Source organism: Galendromus occidentalis, unplaced genomic scaffold (assembly GCF_000255335.2).
Source record: "Galendromus occidentalis unplaced genomic scaffold, Mocc_1.1 scf7180000077502, whole genome shotgun sequence".
In the NCBI taxonomy this organism is placed as follows: domain Eukaryota; kingdom Metazoa; phylum Arthropoda; class Arachnida; order Mesostigmata; family Phytoseiidae; genus Galendromus; species Galendromus occidentalis.
In genome coordinates, this window is record NW_003805490.1 from 26,253 (window position 1) to 43,861 (window position 17,609).

General features: G+C 50.9%; 2 protein-coding genes across 2 annotated transcripts; both read left to right on the forward strand.

Moving 5' to 3' along the window:
• The first annotated feature begins 13,147 nt into the window (after positions 1-13,147).
• On the forward strand, positions 13,148-14,005 carry LOC108864693 (uncharacterized). The gene has a single exon (XM_018640822.1). The coding sequence runs from the start codon at positions 13,148-13,150 to the stop codon at positions 14,003-14,005; it is 858 nt and encodes a 285-aa protein (XP_018496338.1).
• A 2,015-nt stretch (positions 14,006-16,020) lies between these two features.
• LOC108864694 (uncharacterized) lies at positions 16,021-16,947 on the forward strand. The gene has a single exon (XM_018640823.1). It carries the CDS (start codon positions 16,021-16,023, stop codon positions 16,945-16,947), a length of 927 nt encoding a protein of 308 aa, XP_018496339.1.
• Positions 16,948-17,609: the final 662 nt, after the last annotated feature.

The following is a 17,609-nucleotide window of genomic DNA, read 5'->3' on the forward strand; positions in this document are numbered from 1 at the left end:
CCGCTGACAGTGTCCGATAGAACTTAGTAGCACTCAGCTCAGTCTATACACCCCAGCCAAGTAAGTCCGTTCTGTGCCTTCAGTTCCCCATACTCTTTGTCGAGAGTCTCGCGTGGCACGCCTACTCTAAGACTATCTCGTTGCACGAGAGCCGTCAATCATGGGAAATCAGCAGGATGAAGGAGCGGGTTTAAGTGTGGCTCGGGATCACCAACTCCTGCTCATCAAGAATATCCTAAGAAACAAACGGGCGGCGCGGCGCTCACACGGGCCACGAACAAAACCGCCCATCTGAGCGATTCCAGAGCAGAAACACGAGAATTCCACACTATAGCTCTGCGTGCTTTAAACGATCTGGCCGCAGCAGGGAGTTCGTTAGAGGAAGCCTTCAACACCTTCGCTCAGCACCCCATCACGGCAGCGGATCCCGAAAAGCTCGAGGCAGAATTCGTCAAGCAATACGAATACGAAGCAGCAGCAAAGGACGCAGCGGACAGGCTTCAGGACGTCGTCACCGCCATAGAGATGCTAATCGATGGCTCGTCTTCTTCGCCCTCTAACCTGTACGCCTCGCCCGAAGCCAGCAGTCCAGTTGCACTGGAAAATCAGCTCCAAGAGGTATCGATCAACGACGAGGTTTCCAATCAGGCTAATCAGCAGGTCAGTATGATGAGACCGCTGCTGGGCAGCGCGGTCCCGACCTAACCTCCTACGGCGTCCCTGGTTCGACTTGTCGAGATTTGCAGGCCATGGTCCCCAAGTTCAATGGGGATCCGACCAAGTTCAAAGAATGGTGGCATATCTTCATCTCATACGTGGACTCGCAGAACATCGACGCCATGGAAAAATGCAGGATTTTCAAGCACGTGCTCACGGGTAAAGCTGCCAAGAAGATCACCTACATCCAGATCAGCGCCGAGTGCTACGGGCTAATGAAGCAGACGATCCAGACCAACTTCGGTGACTCACGCCAGGCCTCGAACGTCCACATGCATCAGACCTACAACCTGTGCGCCTCACGGAACCTCGACAGGGTGTGCCTCGTGTCTTGGTCAGCAGAAAGGCAACGGCAAATCTCATTTTGGCAGAAACGAGTCTCACGCGGATCACCGCAATCCCTACAATCAGAAAAATCAGTTTTCGTTCGCCGGGCACTTCCCAGAGCCGGTCTGCATATTCTGCGCTAGTAATCACTCCAGCTCCAGGTGTCCAAAATCCATGTCGCCAGAGGAAAGGCGTAGAGTGCTGGATGAGCAAAATGCGTGTCTGAGGTGACTCAGAAAAAAACATAATAGCAAGAAATGTAGAGCACATGTGAGCAACTGCGCGAAGTGCAAGGGCAGGCACTGTCGACCCCAGCATCGAATAGCGTGTAGTGTGATTGCCAACCGGTCTCCTCTCGGGATCCGGAGTTTCTCTTGCAAACGGCCTACATCTGGGTCGGAAACAATGGTACAAAAATGATCTGTCGGGCGATTCTAGACCCGGGCTCCCAACGATCTTTCGTTTCTAATCAAGTAGTAAGGCGACTTAGCGCAAAGCCGGGCGGGAACGTTTCGTTGCGAGTACATGGAGTCGCAGGCAGGGTCTCTCAAGAATTAGATCTATACTCGGCTCACGGTCTGAAGTCACTTCTCAGGTCGTAGCGCGACCATCGCCTGCCTTGCTGTGCCTATAGTAATCAAGGGCATTCTTCCCAGAGCTGAATTCCCGGGTAGCAGCCCGGGCAGCCCGGGTTTCCCGAAATCATCGAGGTTCTAATTGGAGCTGACGCTCTCCCCTCGATTTATGACGAAATGTATCGTAGGGTAGGGCAGCTCACCGCATCCGCTACCATTTTCGGCTGGGTGTTGTGGGGGAGCGATCGGGCAAACGCAGTTGGTAGCTCGTTTACCACGTCACTAGCCTGCGTCCTTCCCAGCGACGCCGACGTGCACGTCGATCCCGCGGCATCGCCGCTCCCGTCCAAGGCCAAACGAGATAACTTTGATTTTCTTTGGGATACAGAACTTCTCGGCGTGGAGCTGTCTACTTCCGAAGAGGACAAAAATTCCCTGGAGGCCATGGAAGCCTTTTTCAAGCAGTCGATAAAGATCCTGGAATCTCTCAAGAAAAATCCGAACGTTCTCAAAGCAGTAGACGACGAAATCTCTAAGCTTGTCAATTCCGGCTACGTCGAACCCGCGGCTCCGACACCACCCGGAGAAACAGCATACTACCTACCGATTCTTGCGGTAGCGAGAGAATCCCTCGGCTCGCAGGAACATAAAATTCGTTTGGTTTGGTTCGGACGGAGGCGCGCGGTCAGCGGACGCGGCACTCAATGACGTTTTGGAAAGAGGCCCAAACTATTTGCCTGATTCGTTGGCTGTATTCCTCCAATTCCGACGAAAGCCTATCGCGATCAAAGCGGATATAAAGGCAGCATTCAACCAATTCCTCATCAATGGAAAACACCGTACCTTCTTGAGGTTCTATTGGCCGCTCGGCGTGTCCCAAAATGACAGCGCCCCAGAACAGGAGTTCTGGGCGACTGTCCTGGATTTCGGTTTGGTGCGCCGGCGTTAGGCATCACCCCGATCTTCAGCGAGCCAAGCGTGCAGATCTGGCGGAACTCCTAAACGAGCTCAAATCGACTTCCTATGTCGATGATTTTGCCTGCGGAAGCTACTCGGCTGATGAGGCCGAGCGAACGATAGAGACTCTCATACAAGTGTTTAAGGAAGGCGGTTTTCCTCTCGGAAAGTGGAAAACTAACATTCCGGAAGTAGCGGATTTCATCAGACGGGCGACTCAAAACGACAACCCTGACATTCTGTGTCAGCAGACCAATTCTTTTCTGGGGGTCTCCTGGAATCAAGTCTCAGACACCTTGTTCATCGACACTTCCGAGGTCGAGGGTTTCCTGAGCAAGGGCCACATACGAAAAGAAATCTTCTCAGGGGTTTGAGCCAAATTTACGATCCCCTGGGGCTTCTGGCGTTTCCACAAACTTCAAGACACTCACACAAGTTTTGTGGGCCAAGAAGTTTGACTGGGATACGAAACTGATGGGCTAAAGTAGCTACCCAGAAAAATTCTTTATGACCATGGGTTGACTCACGGTGTCCAGACCGGACGCTGGAACAATGACTTCAGTATTCTGCAACTTAGTGTAAGTTCAGTGACCGTCATAATTACCGTGGACGGGTTACTGACTTGACCCTTTCCTTCCAGCACTATATAAGGCAGAATAAAGATCAGTACTATGGGAGAGCCTTTGGTATTTCACACCAAGCAGTGTTCGTCTTTATTAGCCGTTGTCCCAGTTGTATCAAGCACAGCATCAATTCAAGCTCACCGCAGCCAGAGCTTGTAGGCTAGATAGCCGAGAAAACCTATCAACGTTATCAGCACGGGTTCACCCGGAGCAAGGTTCGATATTGTGCCGCATCGCAGCGAGTGTTAAAGCACAAACCTCAACTGCAAGATGCCATCGGCAACATCATCAATCGGGATACCCGTAGGTCCCACGGCTACAGAGCGAACGTATCCGAAAGTGAACTACTGCAAGATGATAATCCAAGTTCGACCAGCGGTGGATCCTGACCACGAGCGTTCAGTAGCATCATCCTGGAAACCAGTGGTAAAAATTATATACCATGGAAGACAGTTATGCCGGCTGTCATTGGAGCTGAACCGTACGCCTGGGAAGTGGTACTCGCTACCCTGAATCCACCAGCCGAAGACAAAGCCAACACCAAATAAGGTCGTCAACAACAGAAGAACTACGACGCCGGAAGCAGAGCTACGAAGTATATCTTAATGAACTCCATTCATCCGAATTTGGCAACTATACTATTCCTTGCACTAGAAATCACTTGCAATTTCACGATTCTCAAGATTCAAATTCACCCCCGGGCTATCCATTGAAGGAAACATTCTTGCATGCGAAAGAATTATGTATCAACAAAATGAAGCGGGAGTTGAAGTGACGGAGGACATCCAGTGTGACAAAATTCTGGAAGCTCTTCCAAGCAGCTGGGACTCGTCCAGACGAGCGTGGGGTGCGAGGATGGATACGGAGGTGACAGCGGACGCATTGTTGGATCTCATCGGAGGTGAAGGCGAAAGGCTGGAACGGGATGAATTTAGAAATGTGACTGCCCTGATTTCCAGACTCAACATGTCCAACGCAAACAGAAATCATCACTTGAGAAGGAGGAACCTCTCGAGGAGAACGAACACAAGAAGATCATTCGTTCAGTCGTCTGAAGTGGTTTGCTACAATTGCAACCAGAAAGGCCACATGCAGGCCCAGTGTAAAATCCCAAGGCGCAACAATAATCATCGAGGAAACCTTCACCGCCGAGGACGAGGGAGGAACCCTCCGGGACCTCTTCCACCAAATGCCAACGTCGCCGAAGCACTCGTCACCAAATTCGACAGAGCTGAGACAAACAGCTCGTTGACAGTGGAACCTGTTCAGAATAAACTAGACGGTGGATGACTTTGAACCCAGTATCTTTATTCTAATACCCAAAGCTTATATAGTGTCCACCACACCGTGGTAAGGGTAAACCTTCCACTCCTTTTAGTGTCAATGCTCCCTAGAGCAGAGTAATTAAAGTTACCAGAAAACACGACACGGGAACCCAGAATTTCAACAGAACCACACATCTTATGATATTCGACCTGAAATGGATGACGGATTACCATCCATACAGCAACAAACGAGAGGTCAGGTTAGGTGGTTCGCGTGGACTGACGGCAAGAGGCTCCGGAACAGCAAAAGTAACGGTGATGGAAAACGAAGTTGCAACAGAACTACAGCTCTTTGAAGTTCTCTTCGTACCGAGCCTACGTCGCAACCTCATATCCGTCTCAAAATCAGCGGACGACGGCGACGGTTGCACGGTAGAAGTAAGCACCAAATCCATCGAGATACAGCTCGGAAACAGTGAAGAGAGAGCAGTTAGACACGGAGGATTGTACGTGTTCCACGCAACGGAACCATTTGAGGGAAATGTGGCAGGACTGAAGAACAAAGTAAGTCTCAAGGAAGCCCACAGGACGTTCGCACACGTCAAGGTGAAGACCCTCAAGAAAATGCTAAAACGTGAAGGATACGAAGTATTCGACGACTTCGTCAGTTGTGAAGCCTGTATCCAGGGCAAGATGCATTGTTCGAGTTTCAGTCCGGAACCGGAAAGTGTCGTAGCTCCCAGGCCCGGATACATACATGCGGATACATGTGCGGTCAACACAAGATCCATTGGGGGTGCAAATTATTTTCTCTCACTCACCGACGACATGACGAGATTCAGGAAAGTCTATTTAGTCTCGACCAAGGATCAGATAGCGGAATGTATCTGACTATTTGTGACATGGTTCTTCAACAAGAAAGGATTCCACATTTTCAATTTTCATTCGGATGAAGGTACTGAATTCAGAAATCAGCAAGTACAACGGACTATGATGGATATTGGCGCAGATGTGAGCTACTCAGCAGAGTATTGTCCTCAACACAATGGAATTAGTGAAAGACTGAATCGGACTTTATTGGATTTGGCGCGCACCATGCTGATTGACAGTCAGCTCTCAAAATCATTATGGGCTGAAGGAGTAAACTTCGCAGCGCGTGTCCTAAATTTAGTCAAATTCAACGAGTCAGCAAAAAAGACTCCATTCGGGATGATCACAGGACAAAAGCCTCACATCGGAAAAATCAAAGCATCTGGAACGAAATGTAAATTCTACAATAGAGATCCCAAGAAGACCCCACTCGACCAGCGAGCCTATCCAGGCATCGTCGTCGGCATGGACGACGACGGACTCAGCTATCGGATTTGGTATCCAGAAACAAGAAAAATCAGCAGAACAACGTGTAGTTTTCCCGAAACAAACTGGACTTGTTGAGAGCGAGGAACCAGAAGATACAAACACCAGTGAAAATCAAGAAGTCAACGGTGAGAGCACACCGAACGTCATCGAAGCAGATCCTGAAGGAGAGATGATCGAGGACGGAAGAGAGGATCAAGGTCAAGGACCAGCTGCCGCAGAGCCCGATCCAGGAAGCTCCAATTCTGAGGAGTTGTTGGACCCCGACAGAGCGGGAGAGTCGAGCCATGGAAGCAACCGACCTGGACGTGGTAGATATGAGCTACGAGATCGATCGAGGTTGCGAAGGCCTGGCAGATATGAAGCGCACCTGTCAACCCAAGACAAGGAAAACGTGAGCACCGTTGTAGATAAAATGGTTGACGAACCAAATAACATAGATGAAGTATATGAGTCAGTGCACTGCCAGCAGTGGTTGAATGCCATGGCTGAAGTGATAGCTTCAATGGAGCACCATAAGGTATGGGAGCTTGTGGACTTACCGAGAGGGAAGCGAGCGGTAGGTAACCGATGGATATTTGAATCGCTTATTTTCGAAACATCGTAACTCCACTCTGGAAAAACACCCAAAAACAATCCCCCCCCCTCCCCGTAGTGTATCCCACAGGATACCGACCCGGGCTTGTGGGGCCATTTTCGAAAGCTCTTGGTGAGAGCTTTCAGAAAAATGGATACCCGACCGACTTTCACAGCGGAGATGCTTGCTGCTCGATGCTTGATGCTCGTGTATTCCGCCACGACTTCCGTGATATAGCTCCGACTCCCGTGACTTAGTGTGAGCTCCAACGGTCCATCTTCTGACCGGCCATCCGGCCATCAGACTGACGATGAAGACGAGACCAGCGGCGAACGAAGCCACTCGGTGAAGTATTTCATTTCGGATGGATCGCAGCGAGTCCGGGTGTGCAAAAAAGCCTTCTTGAACATCTTCGGTGTGGACGATTTCCGGGTGCGTTGGCTCGCAAACCTGCTCCGAGACGGCGAGATACCTCTGGAAAGGCGCGGCGGCGCTTACCACGTGCTTCCGGAGCACGAGAAGAACCGCATCGAAATGCCCATACGATCATTCCCTGTGAAGCTCGCACACTATAGCTCAAGGGAAGTTGAATACTTGGATGCGGGACTGAATGTCAAAAAGTTGCACGAGCTATTCAAGGAGCAGCACCCAGACTCGAAGGTATTGTAACACTACTACAGTCACTGGACACCCCGATATACATTCGTCAGATGCATCGGGCCGCCTATAACACTGTTCATCCCAATAACCAAGTACGCGGACCACGATCATTCGAAGAGCTCAGAACGGTCGACGGCGGGATTTGCGCAACCGACAGAGAAGCTTGCCGAAAATCAAATCTCCTCGAAGACGATGCACCGAGCTTTTTTCCATGTTCTGTACAAGGTGGAATAGGTAGCCATGGATCTGAGCGTTCGGGAATGATGCAACAAAGGCATTGATCAGACTTTTCTCGAAGTCAACCGAAATGGCCTGCGGAGCGAAACAGGGCCAAGCTGCTCGAATGAGTCTGATCATACGAGCATACGATTCCTGTGTTTGATCCGGCAGGAGAGCGTGGAATAACGTAGCCCTAGTTCTGCAAGGATCGCGACGATCTGGGCGAAACATGGAGGCGCCAGACAAAAGGTTCCGCCCACGTAGATCTTCCGAGAGGAGCCGATCCATTCGTCAACTGACTCTCGTCCAAACAGGAGGATTTTCCTCTCATCGCCTTCCCCTGGAGAGTACAGAGAAACCGAAATGCGCTCCGTCTCGCACTCGAGAATGGAAGGAAGGAATATGCGGGAGCTATTCTGAAGTCTCACCAGTATCTCCGATGAGGGACTGCTCAGAAACTCCAGTTTAGCTCTCAACGACCTCGAATTTGCTCGGTATCACAATATGAGCTCGATTCTCTGGAAGAGCTGCCGATCGCGAAGCCGCTGTGCGCGCGCGATTAATCGTCCTTGGAAGCGTCTCACAACTCGGTAGGGTCAATTTCGCGGCGTGTGTCGACGTCTCGAAAGCAGTTTCGATCAACTTGATGGAATCTGGTCTCACTAGCAAAGTCTGTGGACACTCAATCTGAAATAACACTCTGTGAATCTGGAAGATCACGGCACACAATAAAGAGTCAGTGGTTCGATTAGAACACTTCTCAGCTCCTCAGTTTATTACACACAGGTATGCTCTTATGGATACCCTTCCAGGGAAGGGGAATACCCGTAACCCATTTGGTATTAATGGGTTACGGGTATTCTGCGGGTTAATACTTGGTTCCACTTGGCTAAGTGGAACACTGTATGTTAGTCAGGAAGCCACTGCTTCCTGTATCACTACTTCCAATACCCGGAGTGACACGCCTCAGCTATACCAGAATTATTGGTATATTTCATCATCCTCCCTTAGATGATGCAGTCATTTCGGTTTACATGATAGGTGTATCCCCATAACTCGGATACGATATTCTTAACCTATCTCAATCACGTCCATTGACGTCTTGTCGATTCGATATCGTCGTCTTCGAATCTGAAGTTCTCGAGCGTCAAATTTTGCGTGAATCCCGCACGAAATATGTCAACTAATGGTTGGTTCCCTAACTCATCTATAAACATAGATATTCGTCGGGTTAACCCCTCTAGTACTTGCTGTTGAATTTTGTTATGGGAAGCTGCACGATTCAGGTGGGAGACTCGTCTTTGGTACGAGGGGCCGCTGATCAGCCAACAAGAATGAATCACATTAGGTGTCGCTACTACCTGGTGACGATGCATCAACCATGTCCTCAGTATGGCTTTGAATCCATCGTTTCCATTCTTTGGAACACTAGGACCATTGCATACAATTCGTTCATGATGCTCTTGTCGAGTTTGTCGAGTATTCGGAACCATCCAGGTCTGTCAAACTGATCGTTGGAGAGGAGACGATGGTATCCTATGTCTCCATCCTCGACGCAGTCACTGTCCAAGCATAAACAGGGTAGTCCGGAATCCCTGTAGTTGGTGATTGATAACATAGGCTGGAGACCACGGGACTATGGTTCGGTGTGCCCTCTTCGTTATGGGCTGTTGTTGAAAATCAGCCATGATCACTTCTTTCGCTTACTTTAGCTAGGGTCTGAGTCAAACTGGTCAAGAAGTAGGGCTCCCGCAGTACACGTCGATAAGAGAGAGGGAATACTGAAGAAAAACTTTGTGGGTCTCGTCGATTTCTGACTCCACACTTCAGTTATGGAATGGACATTTTCTCGACCTCTTTTCTCTTGGGGTACTATCCTTCTAGTGACGAAGGAAAAAGACCATAGCGATCACGTTTTCCACTTGTGATTCTACAGAGTCTCCGTAGAGTCGGGGACTCTGAGGCGCCAAGAAGTTTCGGCCTGAAGTTTCTTGTTTTCCTTCATCGCAACGCACGGGTAACGTCTTTTCTGAGCGTGGGAACTCAACGTAGTCACCGTTTTTCGGCGAGGCATCTCCATGGATCCCCGTCCTCTCCGCTGCATGACTGATCATTCTCAGTTTTGTCATCGCCGCGATCGGTTCGGTGGATCAGCCCCGATACTCAGTGCTTCTTCTGTGAGGTGTCGTTGTCCAGTATTGACTTCAAGATGTCAAATCCTCAGGAACAACAGATTGGTCCAGTGTTTCCAGAAACAAGTCTCGCCATTCCAAGAGTGGTTTCAGATAAGATTCAGCATTTCGAAAGTGAGTTTGACTTGTAGCACCAGATCGAGATCCGTATCGACAATGCTCTCAAGCACAAAGGGTTGAATGATAATTTCAAGCATATCTACACATGCCTTGAAAACACAGACAAGAATTTCCTCAATCTTGTCGAGCAGCTTAACCTCTTTGCGAAGAAGGTTTGTCCTAGAATCCCTGTGAAGGAATTGGTCGCTTCACTTGAAGAGATGCGCACCACGGTGAGGGAGCATCATGATCTCCTTGTGCGCAGCAATGCAACACAGGTAGGACTCGACCTCCGACAGGACGCTTTCTCATCTGATATGGCAACTCTCGAGCATATCAGACATCTGACAAGGGGAGTGCCGAACATGTAACACGCCGATCGGGCTGAAACTTCGGCCATAGAATCCCCGCCCCGAGAGAAGTTTAACCCTAGGAGGTTATCTGCGTATGGCCGCTTCAAGGGTGCTCTAATAATTATCGAAAACTCGCCCTTGAGCTTTGACTCTACGGGAATAATGGAAAATACTATGAACAATGGACGAATATGGGATCTGCCCGAGATATCCGAAAACATATATATGTTTTTAGATCGCCGGATCCGAATTTGACGCCAAGACGCCATCTTCATGAGTGGTATCGACTCCCAATTCCCTCGAAACAGCCAAATAATTTGAGCCAAATTTCTACATAAACGGATTGGAGCAATTTATTCTGACGAATTCAGCGTACGTGGTAGTCCACGAAAAAGCACTTCACACATAGATTCTGCTTGCAATGTATGCATTTTATGAACGGAATGCAAAAATCTGTTTGTAACTTGCACCAAGTCTGGGAAGTTGAACAAGGGACTGATGAAGATCTGGTGTCAGGAAATTCTAAAGGAAGTTCTGGATCGCACCCAAGTTGATCGATGTGTGCTTTATCTCGATTCCTGGGGCGGACAGCGAGATCAGAGCTTGTTCCGAATGTGGAAGAATTTCGCGAAGCGAATGACTCGAGCGTGTGGCTTAATCGGATGCCGCATCGACCGCCGCGATGATGTATTTCGACTCCCATCACTCATCTATAATCAGTTCCGGCACCCTGATTTCCGAAGTATGTAGTTGCACGGCTGGCACAAGTCCGGCTTCGATGTTCCGAAGATACCCTTCCTGAGTATCGCCGAGATGTTGTTCTCGGTCACCGATGTTTGTTTCGGTGATTCATGTCGCGGGATTCCGTTCATAAAATGCATACATTGCGAGCAGAATCCATGTGTGAAGTGCTTTTTCGTGCTGAATTCGTCAGAATAAATTGCTGCATTCCGTTTATAAAGGAATTTTGCTCTAATTATTTGGCTGTTTCGAGGGAATTGGGAGTCGGTACCACTCATGAAGATGGCGTCTCAGCGTCAAATTCGAATCCGGCGACCCAAAGACATATGTTTCCGGATATCTCGGGCAGATCCAATATTCGTCCATTGTTCATAGTATTTTCCATTATTCCCGTAGAGTCAATGCTTAAGGGCGAGTTCTCGATAATTATTTCAAAACCCTTAAAGTGGCCATACGCAGATAACCTCCAAGGGTGAAACTTCTCTCGGGGCGGGGATTCTATGGCCGAAGTTTCAGCCCGATCGGCGTGTTACATGTTCGGCACTCCCTCGTGAGCTGCGCTATCGCTGATATCCGAAAGGACAGCTACTTTGAACGAGAAGACACACTCGGTGTCGACTGAGACGAGACCAGCTTTATCCACCTCGGGGCAGGTCTCGACGAACCCCGTGATTGATTTCGAGCTGCAGACTCGTCTTCTCACCCTGGAGAACCTTGTGGTCAAAGTGGAACAAGATCTGAAGGCAGAGACTCAAACCAATACCACTCGAATCACCGATCTCGGAATCAAAGTCACGGAAATCATCTCCTTTGGGAAGTCCATGTGTCCATATCCACGCCCTGTGCGGTGACTGTGGATAGTCCGAATCTGAGTGAGGATCGCCTCGCTTTGCCCAGTCGAACTGTCGGAATTCGGTGGGAATTACATGGCCTGGAAGTGACCGGTACCCACGTGTGGCTAACGCTCCTCACTATTGCGGTTCTGAATCGCGAGAAACGAAGACACAAGGTTTGACTTCACCGAGAGAGTGCGCTGCGCAAGGTTATCCGACTGGGAGAAACCCGGATCGAAAGGGAATCTCTTGTAGATGATTTACTGCGATGGTGGAGGGAATGAGCCTCCGATCGTCGCAGGAAACTGAATGGGCGCTCGAGGTTTTCATCCTCAAACTGAATTGCATGAGGTGCACTGGTGCTACCTCGTGAACGTGATTATTGATGTAAATTAATTATCTCTCTCTTTCTCCGCCGTTGTCGCCACTGTGGCAACAACAGTGTTCTCAACGTCTCTCGGCCGGCTGACGGTGAAACAGCTGATGCGAAGCAGCTGACGTTCAGCTCTGGAGAGGCAAGCGCTGCGCCGATGGACGTACCTAGGTGGCGGCGCACTCCTCGGGGATTTATATGGCTCAAAAAGGACTGCTCGTCCTGGACGGGATATTGTAACGGAGCTTATGGGAAACCAGAGCGACCATCTCGCACCCTGAGAACGATTGTCGGCCTCACAGCTGGAAGCCTAAATTGTAAACTTGTCTCCAGCCCCGTGGGTGGAACGACTCCTATCCCAACAGTTGTCTATGGTAACGGATCCCGGAGTCGCGAAGCAACCGAGGACTCATTTACTCTTCTAAGTGTGGAGGTACAATCAGATCAACGGAGCACGTCCGGGCGACGAATGCTTGGAATCTGCGCGCTATGGAAGGGGCAGCGAAGCGACGATCCAATCATCGGGGATCGAGGGAGTTATGGAGAGAGATCAATAAAACCCCCGGCTCCGCGCTTGGGCGGGCAATCCGGTTTCGACAGTAACTTGGTGTGCTTCTTTGTGTGCCTCCTCCGTAGCGTGGAACCCCCATAGGAATCCCGTGCCCCGGAGTCCCCCGTCGTAGACGTAAGTCTTCTCCGTGTTCCTGGAACTCCCTCGATCGGGATTGGAATTCTACGACCGATGTACCCTTGTTACAAATGGTGGAGATGCGACTTTCCCCCTACAACGTCGCGACAAGCCTTCAAAAGAACTCTTAGGACAAAATACTAGACAAGACAAACAGAACTCAACTAATTTCTTCGAAAGCCCGGAGAAAATTAGAGCGAAACCTAGTTAATCGAGTTGGGCCTAAAAACGCCCACATGTAAACATGCACCGTCACGTTCCACATTCGCGCGCCTCGCAGGGTCAAAGTCGGCAGCCCTTCTAGAACTAGTCAAATACGAATAGATCGAACTGTCCCCCAGAACCCTAGCTCCGGAAGTCCATTTCATAGTCTCCAAGCCCACGCAAAGTGAATGTTGCACTGACCACATGAACCCTGTCCCTTCGTAGACACACACACCGACGCATGAAGATGGCCCCTCTGTCGTCAAGGAAAAATGTGCAGCATTGACCGCCAGGAACACCGGCACCACCAGGACCAGCACCGCAGGAAAACGCTCAAGCAGTCGTCGCAGCCGCGGGACCAGTCGTCCGGGAACCGCGAGCTGGACCGATGGAGGCAGTCGCACCAGCGGTCCATGCAAAACCTACACCGGAACCGCAGACAATCGATGAAGCTCCAGGAAACGAAAATCTGAAGCAACCCATGGCATGCGCGGTGCCGGTGCCGGTTCGTCTGACGCACGAACCTGCGAAATTCCAGCCAAGCGATGATGCCGCACGCTGGATCAAACTCTTCGAGAGGGCCGCGGCGCACAATGCGTGGCAAGAAGACTTCAAACTGCAATCGGCAGAATTGTGCATGACCGGTGTGGCCCTGCAATGGGCAAAAACTCAATCGGATCGCATCAAGACATGGACCGAATGGCGCCAGGCGTTTCTCCGGCGATTTGATAGCGGCAGGATAGCTAAAGCAAAACAGCAACTCCGAAACTTGAGCCGCGGACAAAACGACTCGCTGCTGGATCACCTAGATCGCGTCCAATGGCTGTGCCACCAGGTGAACCCAACAATGCCAGATGACGAAATAGTCGAACATTTCGGAAATACGGTGTCGGAAGAGGAATTTGCACATATCGCAAATAACAACCTTACCGCCGATCTGGAAGGAATCCGACGTATACTCGAAAAACGCCAGAAACAAGCATCCACGCGAAACAGAGCTTCGGAGAGCGTCAGGCCCCGAGTCCTTGCTCCCACGGTGGCGGCCCTCCGCCCCCAACGAAGCAGAAGTTTCGAGTGCAATGAACGCAGCAGAAGCTTCGAACAAGACAGAGGAAACGAAAAACCGAGGTCGGGCGCAGCTACGTCCATCGTACTCTGCGAATCAGCCGCGGGAGCAACGATCCTTCCAACGCCGCCGAAATTCCGGCGGAGACCGCAGGGCGTTCGACGGGCGTCCGATATGTAACTCTTGCGACAGGATCGGACATGTGGGAAAACATTGCCGCGACCTCGCCGACGGTCAGCCAGCCGCAAGAAATCCGCAGAGGATGCGTCCGGTGACACCGCCAAGAAACAGCGCCCGCAGATCACCATCAACCCATGTGGCCTACAGCTATCGAAGGATCTCTCGATCACTGGAGGCACTGATGTTTTCTCGTATCGGAGAAACTCCGGGAGCGATACACACTGATTTATTTGCAATGATAATTGTTGTACTCGACTCGGTTCTTCCGAACCCTGGAATACGTGAATTCCGGGGTCCGAGAAGTAAATGGAGGGATAAGCCCTGTGAGCGTGATCACCGGGTCGAATCTATATTTCGAGAGAGATGTAATTTCAAGATGGGTGCCCCCCGTCAGAATTGATGATTACTTGAAACCTGATACGGCTTGCCACCCCGAGGGCATGTTAGATCACGTCACCGATCGTGTCCGTGTCTACAGCCGGTAGTAGTGGCTGTTTTTGCCCTCTACTGTCGTGCGCTGCGCGACGTCTCTGTGAGCGGCTGTCGGACGGACGGCGCATGCGCGGCGCTTGGCGATTCTTTCCGAATACTATCGCCGACATTTCCCGAGCTTTCGGTCTCCTTATAAGTGATATTGATAATGGTAAATGATAATAACAATATCGTTTGACTTCACTCTGCGATCCCTGCTTGCCGTCGCCGGACCGCCGTTCGGGAAACGGGCACCGCCGACCGGCCTAAGCTGTCCAGGACTGGATCGTTCGGCTATCCAGCATGGCAACATGGTCCCGTGCACCGCATGCGTGCTTGTGAGAAATTGCAAGAGATGCGAAAATTGTGGTCTGGTGCAGAAAGAACACATCAGCCTTAAAGAAGTTAATGACTCCCTCTCAGCAGAACTGCGAGAGGCGAAAGATAAGATCATCGCTGTTATGGTGCTGGAATTTGATTAAAAGAAGGCAAAGCTGACGACGCCGACGTCTCAACGTGCCTGTGGCCGGCTCTGACTGCGCGCTTCTTGGTGCTGTCGTTGGCACCAACACTACTGTGACAATCGCGATGCAAGACCAGCAGATCGAATTAAACAGCTCGCTCAATGAGACGAATTAAAAGTATCGCGAATACCTAGAACAGGAGAAAGCTAGGGGGACACTGGGCGGTCCCGAACACATGGAGACTGAGGCCAGAGAGCCAGAGCCAGAGCCAACGAGCATGGACGTACCTAGGTGGCGGCGCACTCCTCGAGGATTTATTTGGCTTAATCAGGACTGCTCGTCCTGGACGACATATGATGGATATCTTGGATAATAATAATATCCGTAATTATTATCCACCTATTAATATTAGGTGGATATCTTGAATAATAATTACACAATGACTGGGTGTGTGTGTGTGTGTCATGAGCGTGTGCAAGCCTGAACACGCGACGGCAGCTCCGTCCGTGACATTCAGAGAAGGAATCGCCAGTCTGTGGAGGAGATATAACGATGCATGCAGTATTGGAAGATGATGACATCGAAGAAATGTCGTCGATGTTGGAGGAATTCGGTCGGGAAGAGCCAAAGAAAACAATGAAACCCGATCACACAAGCAATGTCGACTTGAATTCGGCGATTCTCGAGTCGCCGCCGAGAGAGTCGGAAGATGAAGGACGTGTCGAGATGAGTGGGAGAAGGAATCCGGTGCGGGCGGCGAAATTCGAAGGCCGATACGGAAAGTAAAATTAGAGGACAATTAATGTATGGTTTAGAGAAAAACATTAGCGAAGAGGTCGAAACAATAATTAGGGCGTAGATATATGAGTACACATAGGTAGAAGGCTTACGAGAGGGCATACTGAGGACAGTATTGTAGGTAGCGTGGACGAGATGTCGCTAGAGGGCGGGTGACGAGAAAAGAGAACGAGAATCCCGATTCAGAAGTAAGGGATCGCATTCGCGTTCGCGGTACGACGAAAGACGGTTCGAGGTCGAAAACGCAGCGAGTGTAAGATTCGAGAACAGTGCCGAGTTGCCATGAACAGCAAGGACAGCGAGAAGAGAACGAGACGGCTCAGGCCCGACATCCAATGGAGGTTCGTCAGGCTGGGTGACGTAGTGATCCCAGGAGCGCGGGTGAACGAGTTGCTCAACAGGCAATTCGACACGGCGCTGGTGGCTGAGCGGATCCGTCGATACCTGTTCGACACAGCGCAAGATCAATCGGGGCTCGAGATGGAAACGAAAACGAGGAACCACGAACGTGTGAGTTTCCATGAACAGAGACGGCGATTCGAGTGCTTCGCCGTCGACGAGACGGACGAAGTCCCCTTCGTGGAGGTCGAGCCGACCGAGCCGACCGAGCCGGCCGTCAGGCCCAAGGGGCTGACTCACTCGCAGGCGCCCTGCGAGAAATGGCCCGAAGATTCGAGAGAGAAACGGGTCCGAGCAAAGGTGGATTTCGAGGAGGAGTACGGGTGCGAGATCGGGCTCCGAGGTCTCGAGGCCGAGTTCGCCAACATCCGCGTCGATCTGCCGTTGGACCTGCGAGTCGAGAGCAAACAGAGCGAGGACCTCGAGGAGGACAAGTCGGAGGAGGCGTGTGGAGGCGTCGAGGAAACCGTGGTCAAAAAGGAGGGCGTCGAGGTTCACGAGGCGGTCTACCCGCGAGTGCAGCGGTTCCGAGACACGAGAAAACGGATCGAGTCGCAAAGTTGCACGAGCTGCTGGTCGCCTGATCACCGAGCCGGCGAGGTCTTCTGTCGGGCTCCGAGAGAAACCTGCTATTATTGTAAACAGGTCGTACACTTCTCGAGGATGTGCGCGCAAAAAGAACGCGACGTGTGCTATCAGTGTGACGAGTACGGCCATCTAAGAAGAGAGTGCGACCAGTGGCACGAGCTCATTAAACCTTTGTACGTGTACTCATTAGGTCGAGAAAACTTAGAGGGGCGAGATGGTTAAATGAGGACATTTAGCGCGGTAGCAATGGCCGACTGTGGGGAGCGAGTAAGGCACATTTTCACTCAATACACAGTCAGCGCACGTACGTGCATGTACAACCACGTCGAGGGGAGTCGATGCTGATCCGACCAGTGATAGCGTCTGAGACTCGAGAATAAACAAGTCTTCTCACGTCGTCTGCTACTGCTACATAATCACGTGTTTCCACGCCTCGTGGTTGCTTTTCACCGGTTTCCGAGGATTCCTGTGCCCGATTCCCCGATATTGAGTAGTGTGCCCTCGACTGGCGATCCGGCTTAGCGGTTTTGGCGCGCTTGCTCCGCGAGCTCCGGCGTTACATCCCCTTACCCCCGTCACCCATCCCTAAGCCTAACTGCCATACATCGCTCCCATCACCGCTCAACCTGTTCGCGGTACTCTGACCGTCACGGTATTCATTTCAATCTCGTCTCCGGGATTTTCCGACGCACCTATACCTGCTGATTTTGTTACTCTCGGTTCGGCACTCAACTTACGTCCCCAGTCTCCTTCCATCGATACCGATCCCGATCATCTGTTTTCGTCATGGCTGACCTATGCTCCATGTGCTCTCGGAACTCGGGCGACCCGATCTTCTGTTGTACTTTCGGATGCGGTCGAGTCTTCCATAAGACTTGTCTCCC

What these genes read in the sequence shown, in the direction of transcription:
- LOC108864693 (XM_018640822.1), top strand. Translation starts at nt 13,148, where the DNA reads ATGGAGGCAGTCGCACCAGCGGTCCATGCAAAACCTACACCGGAACCG.
- LOC108864694 (XM_018640823.1), top strand. Translation starts at nt 16,021, where the DNA reads ATGAACAGCAAGGACAGCGAGAAGAGAACGAGACGGCTCAGGCCCGAC.